Source organism: Martes martes, assembly GCF_963455335.1.
Source record: "Martes martes genome assembly, chromosome: 4".
NCBI classification, from domain to species: domain Eukaryota; kingdom Metazoa; phylum Chordata; class Mammalia; order Carnivora; family Mustelidae; genus Martes; species Martes martes.
Window position 1 is genome coordinate 190,796,775 of NC_137891.1, and position 19,168 is coordinate 190,815,942.

A 19,168-nucleotide genomic window follows, 5' to 3' on the forward strand; every position below is an offset into this window, starting at 1 on the left:
CGTCCGCATGAGGTAGAGGAGGCCACAGGTGCCTTGACCGTCACCCGGAAGTGCTTCCGTCACCTGGCCCTGGATTACGTGCTCCAGGTCAGCCTCTGGGCAAGGAGTAGTCAGGCCTGGAGGGGGGGGAAGCTGCTCCTGTGTTTCTGCAGACAGAGCTGGCGTTCAGAGCGGCCCCTCTGGCTCCAGAAAACCTCAGATGCCAGCTCTCGGGAAGGGACATGGTCGTGGGGCATGCCCAGGCAGAGGCACAGCAGTGGGGGTGCAGGCCACAGGGGTAGGCGGAGGCCTTGAAGATCTTGCTGATGGGGGCTTGGGCAGCCTAGGAACAGGTGTAAGAACTTCTGTCTTCGCTCATGGGAGGAACCGAAGTCCTGACTAGGGGAAAGACGCCGTGACCTTGGGAGGGTGAGGCTGGCCCAAGGGCAGGGAGCTGGAGATGAGCTGCAGGTCTCAGGGGACCACACGCAGCCTGGGAGGACACTGTGGTAAGGGACAGGTCACAGGCTACCTCGGCTGCAACACCCTTCACCTGTCCACCCGTCCCCTTGCAGATCAACGTCCTCCAGGCCAAGAAGAAGTTTGAAATCTTGGATTCTGTAAGTGATTGGTGAGGGGGCGGGGGGGGGGGGGGCTTGGCCGTGAGGACAGGCCTGTGAGGTGTATGGGATGTGAGTACACCAGGCGGGCCCTCTGATCGTGGCTACTGAGGGCGGGCCCCCCCCGTGCCCCCCTCCCACCCCCAGATGCTGTCCTTCATGCACGCCCAGTACAGTTTCTTCCAGCAAGGCTATAGCCTGCTGCACCAGCTGGACCCCTACATGAAGAAGCTGGCGGCCGAGGTGAGCCTGCAGGCTGTGGTGGGGCCCAAGCCCGGGGTCTTGGAGGCAGAGTGCTCACCCCGCTCCCTGGGTCCCCTCCCCCACAGCTAGACCAGCTGGTGATCGACTCAGCCGTGGAAAAGCGGGACATGGAGCGGAAGCACGCTGCCATCCAGCAGCGGGTGAGGCCCTGCAGCCCCTGACCTCCCGGCACGAACGGGGGTGGGGGGGTGGGCAAGAGACCACTACCCCCTTATTCCCTCTCTAGGCCGCCCACTCTGTGGGGGCTGACGCTTCTTCTCTTTGAAATGTGCACCCAGAGGGAGAGGTCTCCATCCTTAGGAGCCTCAACATAGCCTAGCGGGAGGGACAGCCCTGGGACAGTCCCTTAGAGGTCCGTCCTGGGGGACAGAGGGAGACCAGGAGTGGCCTGGAGGCCTCAGTTGCTGACGCCTACCCAGACAGCCCCAGCATAGAGGTGGGCTGCAGTTGGGAGTGGCCGTTTCCAGAGCTCTGGGGAGCCTGGCGGCGGGGTGGGCGGCGGGCAGTGTACTCACGGTCCCTCTCTCTCCCTCTTCACCCCCCCCCCCGCTCCCGGCCCTCTCAGACACTGCTGCAGGTGAGTGGGCTCCTGCCCAGGGTGGGGAGTGAGGGAAGAGGAGGCCCAGGCAGGGCGGGCCTCTGCCCTCCCCCACCCCTGGGAGCTTCAGCACCAAGGACACCTCCCGGCCTCGGCGTCCCCGGCACCTGCGAGCTCTGTGCTGTCAGCGGTGGCTGGCACCGGCAGGACTTGGGCTGAGCTGGACCGCATCCCCCGCGGGAACGGGAAGGGCAGCAGCTGTCCCTTTCTGCCCCCGTTCAGCCAGGGGAGCAGGTGGCCGAGGCTCCTCTCCTACCGCCGGACACACAGGACAACACTCAGTGTCTCCTCACGCCCTGTGAATGGAGCTCTGTGGGGCTGGCTGGAACAGGCCCAGCTGGCAGCATGAATGGGGGACGGAGGGTGGGGGCAGGCAGCTTCCTTCCTGATCCCAGAGCCTGCTGTCCCTACAGGGCTGGGGGTGTGGCGTGGGGGATGGAGCTCTGGGGGTCCCCAGCTGTAGTGTGAGGTGTCTGCCCCCCCCCGTGGGGTTTCAGGGCAACCGTCTCTGCGGGGGTCAGGAAGTGGCTGTGGAGAGCAGCGCCTCACCTCAGCGCTGGCTCAGGGGAGCCTGGCCGGGGATAGTGTCCTCACAAGCAGGGGTGGATACTCACCGGAGGCTGGGCCCCGACCACCCCCAGGACTTCTCCTATGATGAACCCAAAGTGGAGTTTGACGTGGACGCGCCCAGTGGTGTGGTGATGGAGGGCTACCTCTTCAAGAGGGCCAGCAATGCCTTCAAGACATGGAACCGGTGAGGGAGGGGCCTTCTCAGGGGGTCTGTGGGGCAGACATGGGGCTGGCCCTGCCTGACCCACTCGTGGCCCATCCACCCACCCAGGCGCTGGTTCTCCATCCAGAACAGCCAGCTGGTCTACCAGAAGAAAGTCAAGGTGCGCTGCAGGGCTGCTGGGGCTGGGTCAGTGGCGGCCGGCCCCTCCCCGCCGGGGCCCTGGGGTGGGCTGAGGACACAGAGCCTCAACAGTCAGGGCACAGAGACTGCTTGGGTCTCAGTCTGTGTCTGTAGAGCGGAGCGGTAAGTGCACGGCTGGGGCGGGGCACAAGGGCCACGGTGCGGCTGCCTGCAGGATGCGCTGACCGTGGTGGTGGATGACCTGCGTCTGTGCTCCGTGAAGCCATGCGAGGACATCGAGCGGCGGTTCTGCTTTGAGGTCGTGTCACCCACCAAGTGAGGAGGCGGAGGCACGCCCCGGGGCAGGAGGGGGAGGGAGCCCATGCCCGCCGGGCCTGATGGTCGCCTGCCGCCAGGAGCTGCATGCTGCAGGCCGACTCGGAGAAGCTGCGGCAGGCCTGGGTCCGGGCTGTGCAAGCCAGCATTGCATCCGCCTACCGGGAGAGCCCCGACAGCTGCTACAGTGAGGTGGGGCCCCTGAGCACCCTCCCCATGCGTGAGCGTGGCTGCGTGCGGCAGGGAGCCGGCCCCCACGTGTGGGACGGGAGTGGGGCTCTGTGTATGGGCGGATGTGTGCATCGTGTGAGTGCGAGTGTGCACGCGCCCACGGCACATAGGCTGAGGCTTCCGCTGTCCTCCTCCGAGCTGGCACCTCTGGCTGGGGAGGGGGAGGGAGGCCGGAGCTTCTGAGGGCTGAGCGGCCCCTCACACACCCCCAGAGGCTGGACCGCACGGCGTCTCCCTCCACGAGCAGCATCGACTCCGCTACGGATTCTCGGGAGCGCAGCGTCAAGGGTGAGAGCCTGCTGCAGCGTGTGCAGAACGTCGCTGGCAATGGCCAGTGTGGGGACTGCGGCCAGCCCGACCCGCGCTGGGCCAGCATCAACCTGGGTGTGCTGCTCTGCATCGAGTGCTCAGGCATCCACAGGTGGGCCTGCTGGGGGGCGGGGCACAGGTGCAGGGGTAGAGCCACACCCTGCCTCACCCCTGCCTCCTCCCTGTCCAGGAGCCTGGGTGTCCACTGCTCCAAGGTGCGGTCCCTGACTCTGGACTCGTGGGAGCCGGAGCTGCTGAAGGTGTGTATGAGGCCATCCAGGCTGCCACGCTCCCAGAGCCAGGTCTGCAGGCTGGTGGGGGGTGGGGGCTGGCCTGTGATCCGGGGCTGATGCCTGCACACGGTGTCTCCTGCTAGCTGATGTGTGAGCTTGGAAACAGCACTGTGAACCAGATCTACGAGGCTCAGTGCGAGGGGCCGGGCAGCAGGAAGCCCACAGCCAGCAGCTCCAGGTGAGGTTGGGCGGGGGGCAGTCGAGACGGGGCCAGGGGAGCCCCCGCGCATGAGTGCAGCCTCATGTGCACCCCTGGTCCAGGCAGGACAAGGAGGCCTGGATCAAGGACAAGTATGTAGAAAAGAAGTTCCTGCGGAAGGTGCCCTCAGCACCAGCCCGGGAGGCCCCTCGGCCCTGGCGGGCGCAGAAGTGCCACCGCCACCACAGCTCACCCCGAGCCCCCGCTGCACGCCGCAAGGTCCGCCTGGATCCTGTCCTGCCCTCTGTGGCTGCCCTGTCCTCAGGTACCCGCAGGCTGACGCCTCAGCTCGCACAGCTGTGCAGGGGTGGGAAACGGGCTCTGGCGGGGGCATGAGCCACCAAACCTCAGGCCCCAGGAGAATCAAGGCGGAGTAGGCAGGGGGAGGCAGAGGCTCCCAGCAGAATTTGGGCACCCTAGTTTGCCTTGTGCCTCAGTTTACCCACCTCCCTGCCTCAGGTGCTGTGGAGCGCAAGTTTCGGAGGGACTCTCTCTTCTGCCCAGATGAGCTGGACTCCCTCTTCTCCTACTTTGATGCAGGGGCCGCCGCAGCTGGTCCACGTAGTAAGTGCTGTGAGGGCCCTTGTCCCCTGCAGCCCAGTCCCCTTGACTCGGTCAGGGCAGCAGAGCAGGGACCGGGCGTGGCTCCCCGTAAGGTGGGTGAATGTGGACAGCCACAGCCACTCGCTTGGAGACTGGAGGGACAGGTGTCCCTTGCAGGAAGGACTGGGTTGGTGCTGGGGAGAACTTGGGGGTCAAGCAGGGCTAAGGCTGAGATAGTATCTGGAGGGTCTGGGATTACTCAGCCAGAGCTGGAGGCCGAGGCCGTGATCTGCGACAGTGCATGTGCGAGCTGCATGTGTGGTTTGCACACGCACACTGGAGTGAGGGTGTCTGTGTGAGTGTGTGCGGTGTAAAGGGGGTCTGTGGCTGAATGTGCATACCGACGTATGTGCCGGTGGATGTGTTCGTGTGCACTGAAGGCCCCGTGCACGCACGTGTGTGTGTGTGTGTGTGCACGCACGTGCACCTGCATGCTGGGAGCCGACAGCTGTGTGGTGGAGACTGAATGTGGGACACAATTGTGCATCTCTCCCAGCTCCTCTTGGAGTTGGGAGCCAAATGCTACAAGCAGGGCTCCTGACCGAGGGGTTCCTGCTAATGATTTATGGGTACCCAGTGGTCCAGGGTACCCCAGAGCCTTTCTGGGCAATGTGGGCAGAAGGCATGGGTCCAGGCCAAGAACTGACAGGGCTGGGGGCGGTGACTGGGATGGCCTCTGGCCGCAGAGGGCGCTACCTCACCGTTTCTGCTTCCGGGGCCGCCCTGGGGTAATCCTCAGAGATTTCACTGGGTGTCGTGGGAGCCGGGTGGGCCCGAGGTGTCGCCGGGGCCTCCCGGCGAAGACCAAGCCGCTGCTCAGTGGGCTGGCCACGTGTACTTGCCACAGACTCAGTGGAAGCCCCCACTGCTCAGGGTTGTTTCACCCCGTCAGTCCGGCGGGGGCTGGCGTCCCCCAGCGGGGGCTTCCCCTGGGGCTGTGCTCTGGTGTGAGCTCCTCTGGCTCCTTTGAGCTACCCCCATCCTAGGCAGGGCTCCCTTCCGCTCCTGGGCGCTGATCGTGTCCCTGGGGCCATCCCTGGAGGATGGATGGGAGCTCTAGCCTTCCCACAGGGCTCTGGGTGGCGTCAGGGACAATAAGGCCCCCCATCTGTCCCTGGACCCCGCAGGTCTGAGCAGCGACAGTGGCCTAGGAGGCAGCTCTGATGGCAGCTCAGACGTGCTGGCCTTCGGCGCAGGCTCCGTGGTGGACAGCGTCACGGAGGAGGGTGGGTGCGCACCTCCCTGCCTCCGCCAGTGCCCAGCCCCGCCCTGCCACAGCCCCGCTCCGGGCTCTGTCGTGTGGTAGCTCATGACCTAACTCTTCCCCGTAGAGGGTGCAGAGTCCGAGGAGTCCAGCGGTGAGGCGGACGGAGAGGCTGAGGCCTGGGGCCTGGCAGACGTGCGTGAGCTGCACCCTGGGCTTCTGGCACACCGTGCTGCGCGCACCCGAGACCTCCCTGCACTGGCCACGGCGCTGGCGCACGGGGCGGAGGTCAACTGGGCCGACGCGGAGGACGAGGGCAAGACGCCGTTGGTGCAGGCTGTGTTAGGGGTGAGCGGGCATGGGGGTGGCGGGGGCTGCATGGGACACAGGTGCGTCTTCAGAGCTCTCTTTCGTATGGCGCCAACATGGGGACCCCTGCTGGAAGCCAGCAAGGGGCCATTTCCCGGGTGAGTCTGAACTGTCCTCCGTCCCCAGGGCTCCTTGATTGTCTGTGAATTCCTTCTGCAAAACGGAGCAGACGTGAACCAAAGAGACAGCCGGGGCCGGGCGCCCCTGCACCACGCCACACTCCTGGGACGCACGGGGTGAGTCTCCGTCGCCCCTGCTGCCCACGGTGGGGGCCGGGGCCAGGGGGTCGCCTTGGCCTGCCCTGGGCCAGCCCCGACTTGTCCCCTCCCCGCTCCAGTCAGGTCTGCCTGTTCTTGAAGCGGGGAGCTGACCAGCATGCCTTGGACCACGAGCAGCAGGACCCGCTGAGCATCGCGATCCAGGAGGCCAACGCAGACATCGTCACGCTGTGAGCGCGGGCGGGGCCTGGGGCGGGGCCTGGGGCGGGGCCTGGGGCGGGGCCGGAGGTGAGCCCCGTAGGGCGGGGGGAAGGGGCGCGGCTCATCCTGCGCCTCCCCCAGGCTCCGTCTGGCGCGCATGGCCGAGGAGATGCGAGAGGCCGAGGCGCCCCCGGGCCAGCCGGGCCCCCTGGCGGGGAGCAGCCCCACGGAGCTCCAGTACCGCAGGTGCATCCAGGAGTTCATCAGCCTCCACCTGGAGGAGAGCTAGGGCGGGGCGGGCCGGCTCTGGACCGCCCCGTCCCTGCCCGCTCCGCCTGTGGTGGCCACCGGCTCATTTCCCGAGAGCCCCAGTGCCTGGGCCGCCCTGGAGCCCGGGCTGCCTGCTCTGCCCTCCTCGGAGCTGCCCCGGCCCCTCGGGCTGGGAGAGACCCCAACAGTCTTAAGAAGCCCACATTTCCCCTTGGGAGGTGCTGCGTCACCTGGTGCCCATCACCACACCTGGGGACCCTGCGTCTTCAGGTGACCCCTTTCTTGGGCACCTGGGTTGCTCATGTCACAAACCACTCTGAAGGCCCGGTGTCACCTTCTGCCCCTCAGACGCCCCTACCCCCGGGGGCCTGGGTCACTTTGTGCCCCTCCGTCCATCCTAGGACCTGTGTCACTTCATGTTCCTCTCTGCCTTCAGGGTCTGTGTCACCTCGTGCCCCCACCTTTACTGCCGTAGAACACTGACCTGCTAGTTGGGTCCCTCCTAGACCCCCAGAGCCCCTCCGCTAGGCCCCACGGCTGGTGGCTGGCCACCAGCGCCTTGTGAGGGCTGAAGGGGCAGCCCATCCAGGGAATCAACCCGTGTACCTCACTTAGTGACCGGCGTCCAGGCTGGGCTTCTCGGGTGCTGGGGGGGTGGGCTGTGGCCTGGGGCCTCAGCCCTGGCTGGACGCAGGCGTCCCAAGGCCATGTGGCTGGCCACGCAGGCCCCAGTGCTGGGTGGCCAGAGACCTGTCCCTTGGCCCTGAGCCGGTGCATAAAGGACTTTGGCACTTTCCACCCCCGCATCTGACATTCTTTATCACAGACTGAGCGGGTTTTCTACAACCTCTTTCTCACTTTGTCTTGCGTCTTTTCTCCGTGGACTCTTGAGGATGACTTTGACGCACCTGGCCCTGCACCTGGCCCTGCTGGCTGCAGGGGGAGGCTCCTGCCGCTCTGCCCTGCCCCTCGCCGGCCTCAGTCCTCTAGCTGGGCCCTGGGGTGGCCCTAGGGGTCCCTCAGCTCACTCCCCGGGGCCCACCAACTTGTTCATTCTGCAGTCCCCCTTCCTGGAGCCCTGGGGCAGTGGCTGGGCCTCTCCCCAACTTGCGGCCTTGGTCTGGCCAAGGCCAGTTGTCTGGTCACTATGCAAAAGCTGTCCAGGGAGGCTCCGTGGGCGGCAAGGTGGGTGCTGACCCAGCCCCCCCCCCACTCTCTTGCCTGTTGGCTGTGACCCCTAAAGGGCAGAATTAGCTTCCTTCTTTCTCCTTGCTTGCGCTCTACCCCCACCTCCCCCCCAGGACCCGCATCAGGGCCTCGGGCTGGCAGGACCCGCCCCCTGCTCCAGATCACAGTGAATAATAAACTGCTGTCACCGGCTCAGCTGCCTTACTCCACTCTCTGGGCTCTTTGCCTCCCCTGAGGGGTGGCCCTGAGTGCCCCCAAAGGATGCGGTAAGCCAGAACCCAGGCCCCACCTGCTGGGGGCCCTGCGGGCGGCCCTGGGGCTTCTTCAATGGAAACTGACTCCCTACACCCCCAGCCCCCATTCCCTGCCTCTCTCTGGCCTGGACTGTGCCCCCTGGAGGGAGCAGCAGCGAGGGACGAGGGACGCTAACCAAAGAGTGTGCTCCGGGGCTGGTCCTCTCTCCCGGCCAAGCCCTGACACCGCAAGCTGGCCACGGGCACCGTGTCCTCCTCTCCCCCACAGCCCCCACAGTGTGTCTGTGTCTCCCAGAGGTGGAGCAGCAGCCTGGGGCTTTCAGGTCACTCAGGAAGGGTCGCTGGGGAGGAGCGCACAAGGCAGCCGCCGGGTGGAATGGCTAATTTATTGCGAAGCAGACCAGGGTCGGCAGCCCTTCCCCCACCCGCCCCGAGCCGAGGAAGGCTCCTGCCCCACGCCTGCGCATAGCTGCACACAGGCATAGACAGACGTGTTGACACACTTAGAAACGCATATATATTCACACAACACCGACCACACACGGGCACACTCCCCTGTGGAGGCCCCTCCCCCCCTTGCATGCACCCACACTCCCAGCTGCGCGCGGACTAGACATGGGAATCCAGAGAGGTAGGGACGCTCCCCTCCCCGCTGCCCTGGGCGTCCCTGAGGCCGCTGCTGGGCGGGTGGCTGCCTGATGAGAGTGCCCGGTGGGCTGGGCACCCTCCTGCCTGCCTGCCTGGAGGCCCCAGTGCCGCTTCCCCGGCCCTGGGTTTGGCTTGGTTGGCTCGCGGTGGCTCTGGGGGGCAGGTCTGGTTCCCTGTGGGCAGCCTGGAGAGCTTGCTGCAGCCGCATCCCTCAGGATCAGAATAAGCTCCCGCTGGTTCGGGCGTGGGGCAGGGGGGGCTCACGTGGCCTAACTCTTCGGCAAAGACTCTGGCCAGAGCTCCTGGAAGTATTGCGGGGCACGAGGCCAGCAGGGCCCCCCAGATGGTTGATGTCATTCCTGCGGTCAGTGGGCAACGGGTCGGCTCCTGGGATCGTGGGGGGTGCCCCCGTGGCTGCCCCTAGCTGGGCCCCCGAGCTGTGCGGAGCCAGCGGCAGCCCCGAAGCAGCACGAGAGCCGTGGCGTCAAGCAGCAGCTCCAGCAGCTCCAGCACAGAGAGGACCGAGGAGCCGAACCACAGGCTCCAGAGGCTGCCCATGGCTGACAGCAGCTGGGGCACCTGCAGGCACCAGGGGGCGGTGAGCAGGCGCCCACGGCTGGGCCCTGGGGGGCTGGCCCTCCGCTGTTCCGGCCCCTCCACGGCCTTGGGTCCCCGGCTGGCTCACCGAGTAAACTGGCGTCTCGTCCACCATACGGTAGTTGAGCTCCCGGTAGAAGATGTTCACCTTGGCCACGCTGCTCCTGCGGCAAGGCAGAGGCGTGAGGGGCTGGGCCCGGGGCCCGCGTGGCAGGGGCACCGAGGACAAGGTTGGCAGAGGGAGGGGCCGGGACGTGTCCTCTGGAGGGGGAGTGCACCCACCTGAGGCCAGGGGTCTGGCCCAGGTTCCTGTGGCCCCGCTTGCCCAGCACAGCCAGGATCCAGTCCTGTACACAGAAGGCTCACTGGGGCCGCTGTTCCTCGCAGCCCTCAGGGCGCTGTGGGGCAGGTGTTCAGAGCGGGGACCGCAGGGGCACAGGCTGGTCTAGGGTGAGCCCTCGGGGACCTGGGAGGCCCACCTGCTTGTCCGCCCCTTACCCACCCCTTTAGGGCACTCACAGCTGACTTGGAGGAAGGCCACTTGGAGGTCCCGGCAGAGAGCTTGTAGGCAGACTCCCTGGGAGAGACAGAGCCCCGTTACACTCCTGCTGGGGTGCTGCGGCAGTAGCCCCTGACCCCGAGCCCCCACACCAGCCACCCACCTGCAGGGCCTGGGGCAGCGTGAGCTACAGGAAAGCCGGTGGGTCCCCAGGTCCCTGGAGAGCCGGTAGAAGCAGTGACCTGTGGCAGTGCGGGGGGGGGGGGGTTGTCACAGATGAACCCCCTAAGATCGACCCTGGGGTGGTAGAGAGGTTTGCAGTTTTGGCAAGGCCTGACCGCACTCCCCACCAGGGGCCGGGGCGGGGGCTCTCACCCCAGGCCGGGTGCCTCGCGGAGCTGCAGTACTCAGCCCCCGGCGGCAGAGGGTAGAAGAAGTAGCCACAGGAGCAGGTCTCCACCATCAGCTGCTGAAAGCAGGACACCAGGCAGGCCTGGGGGGACAGCAGGGGACGTGAGCTGAAGGTCCTGGAGGCCCACAAAGGGCCTGCTTCACCTCTCAGCAGTGCACCTGCCCTCCCTGCCCCCTCCTTGACTCCCCTCCCCCGTGGCCACCCCTTCCCCTGGGCGCCTCCCTTCCTGCCCCCAACTCCCCATCTCTGCCCTCTACCTCCCCTACGCCTCGCCCGGCCTCCCTCTCCCAGGGCCAACCCAGGCTCCAGGTCTCCCTCCCCTGACCAGCCTCTCTCCCGGCCTCCCTGTCCCTCCCGAGAAGCTCCTGTTCTCCCCCCACCACGGCCCCAGCCTCGCCTGCAGGGTGTATGAGGCGTTGTAGAGCAGGTGCACGTCCACACCCTCTGCCCCCTCGCTGCAGTGGCTGTAGGGCTTCCCCAGCCGGCGAACCTCGTCCTGGGGGTAGGGGGCACGCTTCAGCGCAGCTGTCCTTGCCCTCGACCCCCCAGGGTTGGGGAGGGGGGTGGGGAGTGGGAGGGTTGGGGCCCTTCCTCCGCCCCGGCTCCCAGGGGCCCACCCACCTCTCGGATGCCGATGGTGGTTTCGGTCCCTGGCCGGACGCTGAAGCCCTGGTGCTCCAGGAAGGGTGTGTGGTCGTGCCCATGAATCATGACCTTAACGCCAGCCTCCGTGGACAGCAGAGGGAGGTGGTGCCGCTGCTCGGCCCTGAGGACCAGGCTGATCCCTGGGAGAGGAAGGGGGTGAGGCCAGGCTGGCCTGGATGTCCCCTGCCCCACTCGGCTGTGGGCTGGCACTCACCGTGGGTGATGCCTGGGTGCTGTGCAGCTGAGACGCCATCGAAGGTGTGGCAGCTGCCGTAGGTGGGGTGGTGGAACGTCCGGAAGTGGCTGGAACCGGGAACCACACTCACAGCAGCACACCCTTCCAGCCCAGGACCCCACTGCGTGGAGCGCGAGGGCCTATGGCCTGTCCTACCTCTGTGGGCAGCTGTTTGCCGCCAGCCGGCCCCCAGGGGTGGTACCCATGCCTGCAGTCAGCTGCCCCACCCCCCACTCACCGGGCCTGGCAGTCCTGGCCATCGAATCGGCAGGAGAGGACAAAGTGGCCTCTGTCGCTGCGGTGGCCGTCCTCGTGGGCGGTGGGCATCAGGGCCAAGACGTTCACATATTGGAAGCAGTACCACTCACGGGCGGCTGTCACAGCCGATGCATAGGCACGGTACAAGCAGTCCCCACCTGTGCTGTTGCACTGCGGGCCGTGGGGGGCCGGTCAGCACGGCCCTCTCGCCTGCCTGCCCCCCACTCAGAGATCTGCAGAGTGACAGCGTGCCGGGACTGCGCAGGGCCAGGGACACTCACCAGTCTGAAACCCACTTTGTTCTGGCCACTGGGTCGGCTCAGCCTCTGTAGGCGGACCCCGCGGTCCAGGTAGAAGGCGGGCTGTGGGAACCGGTCAGCTGCAGAGAGGACGTCCCTGTTCTTGCTGAAGTTGAACTTGTAGAGAGACTGGATGTTCTCCTGGGCGAACTCATCGAGGACCTGCAGGTGGTGGCGGGCTGAGCGTGGCCTGGGTGGTGGAGGGGGGGGTGCGAGTTGAGTCAGAGCCCCCACATCAGTCCCAAGGTATTGCTGGGGAGAGTAGGGTCTGCCCCCATGGTGCTGATCCCAGAGACCAGCCTGGATACCCTAGAAGCACCCCCACCCCGTGTGGACTCCGCCAGCCCCCTGGCTCGGCCCCAGCTCCTATCTGCTCCTCTGCCTCCTCACCTGAAATGTCGCCCTGCTCCCCACCCCCAAGCCTAGCTCCGGGCTGCCCTGCTGGGACGCTCCCTCCCACCTCCCCTCACCCTTCCCGGGCTGCCCAGGCCCTGGTGTCTGGGTGGCTCTGATCACTCCAAGCTCCAGCCCCCAGCCGGCTCTTCTTTGTCCCTGAACACACCACCCCCACCCCCCGCCGCTGCTGCCCGGAGCGGAGGTCTCAGGGTTCCCGACTGAGCGAATGGGCACAAGGGTGGAGCAAGGCGGGGTCCTCAGCGGCCTGGGCCTGGTGCCCGGTTGGCCTTCCGCTCTGACCCCAGCCGGGGAGATGCCGCAGGCCACAGAGGTGGGAGTCGGCGCCCCTCACCTGTGCGGGTTCATGTCGCACAGAGTCACGGCTGGGAAGAGCTTGGGCTCCGAGTGCACCGACACTGTGGCGACGACCGGGTAGCGCCAGTATTCAGCAAAGAGGAGCCCGAACTGCCAGTAGAGCCCGCCCAGGGCGCCTGCCACCAGCAGCCCCCACGAGGCCGTCCTGACGCGGCTCTGGCTGGAGCAGACCAGGCGGATGGCGCCGTGGATGGTGGCGTTGGTGCAGAAGAAGGTGAGCAGCTCCCGGAAGGAGGTGTGCAGCTCCACCAGCCCCTCCCTCCGCCTGTCCTCCTGCAGGGCTGGCGGCGGCCGCTGGGCCTCCTGGACTGTCGGGGGACCACCGGCTGTGGCTGTGCGGGCCGTGGTTCCTCCCTGTGTCCGAGAAGCGGCCTTAGCGTGGCCCCAGTCTGTTGCCCGGCCCAACTCCAACTCGGGCCTCCTCACCTTGGGCTGGTAGGACTTCTATCCTCTGTCCCTCAGTCACCAGTGGCACCACCCAGCCCCCTGATGCTCCAAAGAGGCCCTATCGGGGGGCCTGGGACTGGCCCTACAGCCCCCCACCCCACCCCCCACCCCAGGGGAGGGCACCGGGCAGCCTCCGCAGGCCTGTCTTATTGCAGCCAGAGTGGGGTCTGCTGGTGGGGACAGGGACAGCAGAGAACATGGGGTCCAAGCCCTCACTGGTCCTGTTTGCATGCAGTCTTGAGGCTGGGGGGGGTCCCTGTCACTGTCCACTCACATGGGGCAGGGGCCTCTAGAGAGGGGCGGGCCAGGTGACCCTCTTGGGGTGGGGACTGTATTGTGTGCTTGGGCCTTGAGCCAATGTTGAAGGTCTGGGGCCCCTACAAAGACGAGACTCTGCGGCTCGGTGGCCTCTACCCACCCTTGATGGCCAGCATGGCCATGCTTGATTGGGACTGATGGAACGAAGCTGCTCTGGCCACGTCTGGGCCAAAGGTTGGGCCTGAGGACGGTTCAGTGCTCTGGACCCCAGTGAGGGGGCATCTGCTGAGCTGTGCCCAGGGAAACGCTGCTTGTGGAGCGTGGGCTTCAGGAAGAGTGTGCGGGGGCCAGCGGGGTAGCCAGTGGTGGGGACCTGAGGGCCCTGGAGAAGTAGGGCCACAGACCCAGGACCCCCAGACCCCCAGACCCCCAGCACACAGGGACATGGGACCCCGACGAGGCCAGGCCTACTCTTCCCGAAAACCTGTGGAGTCACCGCGCAGGCCTCTGGGGGACTTCCCACACCGTCCGCCTCTTGGTGTGAATCACTAGGCCTCCCTGCACCCACGGCAGAGGCTCCCGCGCTCTGGCCCCCTCCTGAGTCACCTGGGCAGGGGGCTGAGTGGGGAGGCCCCTGCTGCGTCTTGGCCAGCAGGTGCCCCGCCTGGTGGGCCTGAGCGGGCTGCTCCCCTGCGCTCTGGGAAACTGCGTGTTGGAGCAGGCCGGCCGGCGGTGTGGGGCCACAGGCACAGGGGAGGGTGGGTGGTCTTCCTTCCCCGCTTCAGGTCTGTGGGCCGCCCCCACGTCTGGCTAGGAGTGGGCGCCAGCATGGGGTCCTCACGCTGGCTCCCACGTTGCACAGAGCTCTGCCCATGTGTCTCTGTCCCCCAGGATCACACTGGGACTTCAGGGTGGGCCAGGATCCTCAGCTGCGTGTTGTAGGTTAGGCAGAATGGGCTCCAGAAGGTTCTTTCTAACTCCAGCAACCATGTTTACCCTCCTCTAGACCTGTAGCCCAAAGCAGCCCCCTCCCGGCTCAGCTGGGGCGGGCAGGGTAGGAAGAGGGGATACCCTGGAGATGGGGACCTCGAGGACCCCTGAGAGCCTCCAGGGCTTCCCGAGACAGGGCAGGGTCCAGACGCCTGGGATCGAGGGCCCCAGATGCACTGAGGGATCCGAGGCGCCCCGAGTCTGATGCAGCAGCAGCAGGGGTGCACGGCCTCCTTGTACACACACATGAGCACACGTGTGTACACAGACACATACACCCGGCACACGTACCAAGCCCCCGGTTGGTGGGGACCGCATGACCCTCTTCTCTTGCCCTCGGTGCCTGCATGTGCTCAGGGCGACATGTGAGACACGGCCCCTCCACCTCAGGTTCCAGAGACCCCGAGGGATGACCTTCCTTCCCTGCCCCCCACCATGGGAAAGGAAGCCCACGTCAGAGGCCCCGCTGGTACCTGGAAGCCGGAGTCCCCTTCTGCGGGTGCCTCCATTCTCCGTGGTGGGTGGCCCCAGTGACGGCAGCTCTAGGAGGTGACAAGACAGAGTGGGATGTGGCCCGACACTGGCCCGGCAGCCTCCTTTTTATAACAGGCTGGCTAGGCGTGGGATGAGGCTGGGAGGGGCCCATCTGCCGGGGCCAGACACACCCACTCCGGACCCGGAAGGGGAAGCCATGAGGGCAGGGATGGGGGTCCTTCCCCTGGTGAGCTTTTCTTGCGCAGATCCCTGGATGTGAGGCCTGGGGATGAGGGGCTCCTGGTTTCTAGAGGGAAAGGAGAGGTCTGTGTTGGCTGAGACCCCCTTGCACGGCTCACCTGCCTCTCTCGGAGCAGACCCTCCCCTCCCCCAGCTCCCAAAGCTCAGATCTCTCAGGGGTCAGACACCTGCTCTTCTGCTCGCAGCAACCAACCCCCCCCACCCCCGCCGCCCCTCTCTTCTCTGTTTCCTGACAGGCCAGCAAGGGATGCCTGCCCTCCATCGCCTGCCCGGCTCACATTGCCAGCACCGACCCCAGGTGTCTGTGACCGAGGGACGCCAGGCAGGGGCCTGCGCTCCCAGAACCCCAGTGTCTAGGGCCGGTCACCCAGCCACTGCGGCAGGCTCGAACTGGGGGAACGACCCAGGCCCCGGCTGTGGAGATGACACCCGGCGCTCTGCGGCACCTGGTTCCCCTGCCCAGCAGACACGAAGGCCACCACTGACCGCACCGCACACTAAGACAACATACCACCCACAAAGATGACACACCACACGTCTTGGCCGCGGAGACACTAAGACCACACACCACACGCTAAGAACGCACAGCACACTCAGGGGCCAGATCACACTGTCTTGGGGGTTGAAGTCCTGGGCCTCAGTGTGACTGGGTAAGGCTGGGTGCTGTGCTGAGGGCAGGATGCCCAGTGCCCCCCAGTCCCAGGATGCCCCGCCGCCTCTGGCCCCAGTGGGGGGCCCAGCGTGTCCCCAGGATGACCCAGAAACATCACAGCCCAATAACCAGACCCTCAGCCTGGTCCCAGGTTTGAGGGTGTGGCTCAGGCCCTGCCTGCCTCCGCTCCCCCACAGAGGCAAGCTCTAGGTTCCTGACACCCCACCCCAAATTAGTGCGGAGGGCCTGGACTGGGATGAGGGAGGCAGCCTCGCTTCCGATAGGCCCTGCTGGTGAGGCCTTGGCTCTGAGGAGGGGTGAGGCCATCAGCCCTGTGGCTTCGGAAGGAGGTAGATGGCCCCTGCTGACTCTGGGAGAAGGACGTCATGCCTGCCTGGGGAAGAGCGGGGTGGGGGCGTGAATCACGGCTCTGACACTTACCATGTGAACTTGCCCAAGTTAATCAACCTCTCGGAGCCCATTTCCTCAAATGCAACACGGGCCTTACCTTCCTCTTCCTGCTCAAGGCTCGGGGTGGGACCAGCCAACACCACTGGTGTAGATACCCCCTCCCCAAGCCCCCATCACGCTCTACAGACTCAGCACAGGCCACAGGCCCTCTTCTACGGAGCAGTTTTCCTTTGTGGGCTAGGTGACGTTACCGAGGGGATGGGGGCACACTGTCCTCGGGGAGGCCTCTAGGCAGAGAGGAGGGTCCCAGGGGCTCTGGGTAATCAGAACAGGAGTGACCTGTGGCTCAGGAGGCCGAAGAAGGGTGCTTCCGGGGAGGAGGGGCCTGGAGACCCTGGTCTTGGGGGACTCAAGTCTAGCCAGAGTCTCCGCCAGCCAAGGGCATCTTACAGGGAACAGGAGCCCTTACTTTGCTGTGGGAGAGGAAGCCCTGGCCAGGGACAGAGCAAGCCTGTGATGATGACCTGTACCAGAGGGGCTCAAGGCAGAAGGCACAAACCCTCCTTCCCTCATCCTGGGGAAACAGCTTGAGAACAGCCCACGCATAAGGCGCCTGGGGCACGGATCAGCGACCAGTGAGAGGGGAGGAGGTCACCCCAGAGCCCACCTCTGGGAGGGCAGAGAGCACTCTGGCTGTCTCACCAGGCCGAGACTGTATCCTCCCCTCCTGGTGCTTCCCTCCTCCTGCCTCCCCAGGCCTCCCTGGCCCCGGGAGGAGCAGGAGTGCAGGCTGGGACAGGACTGGGTGACCCCAGGTCCTGCCACAGGGGAGGCCCCTCCAGAACCGTACTGAAGGAATGTGAGGACACCTCAGAGAAGGGACAGGCAGGTGGTCCCAGATCCTCCACCCCTCTCCCCAGAAGGACAGTAGGACGGTTGGCCCCGACATCCTGAGTATCACCCACTTTGGGACTTTGAGGGATAGGCTTCACTGAGGCTCGACTTAGGGGTGCCCAGCATCCCCTTCCAGGCCGGGGCTGCCCCAGAGGCTGTCGGCGCCTGCTGTCTCCTGGGGCTCCCCAGGCTCAGCTTACTCACCTGCGGGTACCCCCCTCCCTCGGGGGCAGCTTAGAGATGGTCCTGGGGCTTCTGGTGTGACCGAGGTGAAGTCTGAGCCCATGGTCTCTGCATGTGTGGCGGGTTCCTGGTGGATGTGGGCTGATGGGGGTCTCTGGGCTGGCCCACCCACTTCTGGGAGGGGGAGGGGGAGGGGGAGGGGCCTTCTTGGTGCAAATGGGGAACCTCCCCACCCCTTCAAACGCTGACCACCGGGTTAAGCAGCGGCTCCAGCGAGCCCAGAGGGGCTCCCTGAGGGGCCTCCAGCCAGGTGTGGGGGGGGGCGCTCAGGGTCTGGCCAGGTGTCTCCCCTTGGAAGGGGCGGGGCGTGTGAACACTTCCTGCCTGGTCACCTCCAGGCTGGCTCTTCCAGACCCCCTCTTGAGCCCTGGCCTGGGGAGGAGTAGCAGCCCACAGGTAGGGGATGTTTTCTTCACTCTAACCCTCTTGGTTTCCTGGTAGCTCTTCCCACACAGAGCCATGGGCCCCCCACCCAAGACGTTCGGGAGTGAGCACAGCCATCCTCTTCCTGAAGCGGGGCCGTTGGCACAAAAGGCAGGGGCTGGAAGTCTGGCAGAAAGGGCTAGCTCCTCCTTGTGCTCCAAAAGGGTGACTTTGGAGTTCGAGAGGGTCTCAGTTGTCACTTGCTGCCAGCCGAGTTGCCCACGCCTGTCTCAACTGGGGCCATCAGCTCTATGGCCAGAGGGCTGGGCAGCTTGGGCCTTGGGAACCTGGAAGACAGCATATGTGGTTGGAGTGAGGTCTTGGCAGGACCGGCTGGCCACATCTGTCTTCGGGATCTTCTCCCTTAGGTGTGACTCAGGGTGCTTGGTGATCAGGAGGGTGGGGGCTGATGCTGAGGGCTTCCGAGCTGAGTTTTCCCAACAAGGTGCTCCCACATAAGTCAGCACCCCCATTTTACACAGACAAACTGAGGCAAGAGAGGGCCTCTACCTGCCTGGGGCCCCAACCCCACTCTGTCACAGCTGTGCTCTGCAGGTGTGTGTGGGTGTGTGCCAGACACACCTGCACTCGAACCCCAGCTGCCCCGGAGAGGCCTCCCTTACATAACTTCCCATGTGCCAAAAACAGCCGGTCTGCCCCTTGTGGGGATGGCGGACCCTGGAGGAGGCGGAGGAGTGAAGTCAGCATGCTGAGTGTGGCAGCAGGAGGCTGAGCTCTGGAACCCGCCAGCCTCCCCAGAAGGCAGGCAGGCCGGGGACGGGTGATGTGGTTAGAGGCAGAAGCAGGCCGGGTTCCCACGGGTTGACTTGTCTGGCTGCGGATGGACGGAGGGACCATGAGCACTCCTTCGGGGCTCCACCCAAGGCCTGGGGCCAGATCGGCCGCAGCTGCTCAGACCCTGCCTGAGGTTTCCTGGGTGGGGCAGACTCGAGGGTCAGCATGGTGCCTGTCCTCCGCCAGTTGCCACGGCTGGACCTGTTGGAGCCCAGTGTCCACTGTCATGGGCATGTGGTCAGTTACCACGTTGACTTGTGGCCCGAGCCACGAGGCAGTCAGGGGCACGGTGCAGGGCTGGAGCCCCAGCTATGTCCCACAGAGCCATACAGTCCAACACAGCAACGGCCTCCCCAGATCCGTCCGGGCTGATGACCACCACCTGCCTCCTAGTTGACACGCAGCATTTCCCCTGACACAACCCATGGGGGGACACCTGAGACCCCCACTTGGGCCTGTCCTGGATTTTCTCTCTAGGGAGGGCGGGAGGCAGCTTATGCTGGTTTGCACAGCTGCCCCACCCACCCTACATTCAGACACCAACTTTCCTACCTCCTGTGTGTGATCCTCATGTCCCCCCAGAACTTCCCTCATGGCAGACTTGAGGAGGTGGAGAGGGCCAGCTCCAGGCCTCTGCAGTCGGGGTCCTTTCCACGGACACTGGCCCTTGGAACAGTATCCCCACCTGCCTGTTTCAGGCATACTCCCATGTCCGGGTGGCCAGCTTCTCCCCACCTCCCCCCAGGCCAGGGAGGGGACCGTGGGAGCAGAAAGCAAGCCTCAGTGCAGTGTCCACTGTTGCATAATGACCCTATTCATGGGCTGGGTGGAAAATTCAGTTGGGGAAACAGTGGAACTATTTTTATGAGGCCGGCTCTCGCCATGGGCAGGGGCTGGACAGGCTTGCCCACGGCAGACCCCACCTGACGCAGGTTCTCGCGGGGCTCCCCATCCCCGCGCCTCACTG

At 65.6% G+C, this 19,168-nt stretch overlaps 2 protein-coding genes across 2 annotated transcripts in view; one reads left to right on the top strand and one right to left on the bottom strand.

Annotated features, from left to right (window-relative positions):
• Positions 1-7,937, top strand: part of ACAP3 (ArfGAP with coiled-coil, ankyrin repeat and PH domains 3) — a 14,610-nt gene extending 6,673 nt beyond the window's left edge. Inside the window, exons 6-24 of the mRNA XM_080801759.1 lie at positions 7-87; positions 555-599; positions 747-842; positions 929-1,003; positions 1,429-1,440; positions 2,103-2,215; positions 2,303-2,354; positions 2,550-2,650; positions 2,731-2,842; positions 3,094-3,302; positions 3,381-3,450; positions 3,567-3,661; positions 3,745-3,947; positions 4,142-4,246; positions 5,413-5,511; positions 5,617-5,837; positions 5,985-6,094; positions 6,196-6,306; positions 6,419-7,937. Coding sequence (XP_080657885.1) covers positions 7-87; positions 555-599; positions 747-842; positions 929-1,003; positions 1,429-1,440; positions 2,103-2,215; positions 2,303-2,354; positions 2,550-2,650; positions 2,731-2,842; positions 3,094-3,302; positions 3,381-3,450; positions 3,567-3,661; positions 3,745-3,947; positions 4,142-4,246; positions 5,413-5,511; positions 5,617-5,837; positions 5,985-6,094; positions 6,196-6,306; positions 6,419-6,566 — 2,058 coding nt within the window. The 3' untranslated portion in view covers positions 6,567-7,937. The remainder of the gene's footprint in view (positions 1-6; positions 88-554; positions 600-746; positions 843-928; positions 1,004-1,428; positions 1,441-2,102; positions 2,216-2,302; positions 2,355-2,549; positions 2,651-2,730; positions 2,843-3,093; positions 3,303-3,380; positions 3,451-3,566; positions 3,662-3,744; positions 3,948-4,141; positions 4,247-5,412; positions 5,512-5,616; positions 5,838-5,984; positions 6,095-6,195; positions 6,307-6,418) is intronic.
• A 418-nt stretch (positions 7,938-8,355) lies between these two features.
• Positions 8,356-18,417, bottom strand: SCNN1D (sodium channel epithelial 1 subunit delta). Its single transcript, XM_080802021.1, has 14 exons — positions 16,945-18,417; positions 14,522-14,590; positions 12,331-12,707; positions 11,565-11,772; positions 11,264-11,454; positions 11,005-11,093; positions 10,767-10,930; positions 10,543-10,641; positions 10,109-10,226; positions 9,897-9,975; positions 9,754-9,811; positions 9,517-9,581; positions 9,323-9,398; positions 8,356-9,216 (listed from the first exon to the last, which is right to left on the bottom strand). The coding sequence occupies exons 2-14, from the start codon at positions 14,555-14,557 to the stop codon at positions 9,058-9,060; spliced, it is 1,719 nt and encodes a 572-aa protein (XP_080658147.1). The 5' UTR covers positions 14,558-14,590; positions 16,945-18,417; the 3' UTR covers positions 8,356-9,057.
• Positions 18,418-19,168: the final 751 nt, after the last annotated feature.

What these genes read in the sequence shown, in the direction of transcription:
- SCNN1D (XM_080802021.1), bottom strand. Translation starts at nt 14,557, where the DNA reads ATGGAGGCACCCGCAGAAGGGGACTCCGGCTTCCAG. An exon ending in ACAAAGTGGGTTTCAGACTG is followed by an intron (nt 11,455 to 11,564) that starts GTGAGTGTCCCT and finishes CACGGCCCGCAG; the next exon opens with TGCAACAGCACAGGTGGGGA. An exon ending in ACGCCTCATACACCCTGCAG is followed by an intron (nt 10,227 to 10,542) that starts GCGAGGCTGGGG and finishes CTGTCCCCCCAG; the next exon opens with GCCTGCCTGGTGTCCTGCTT.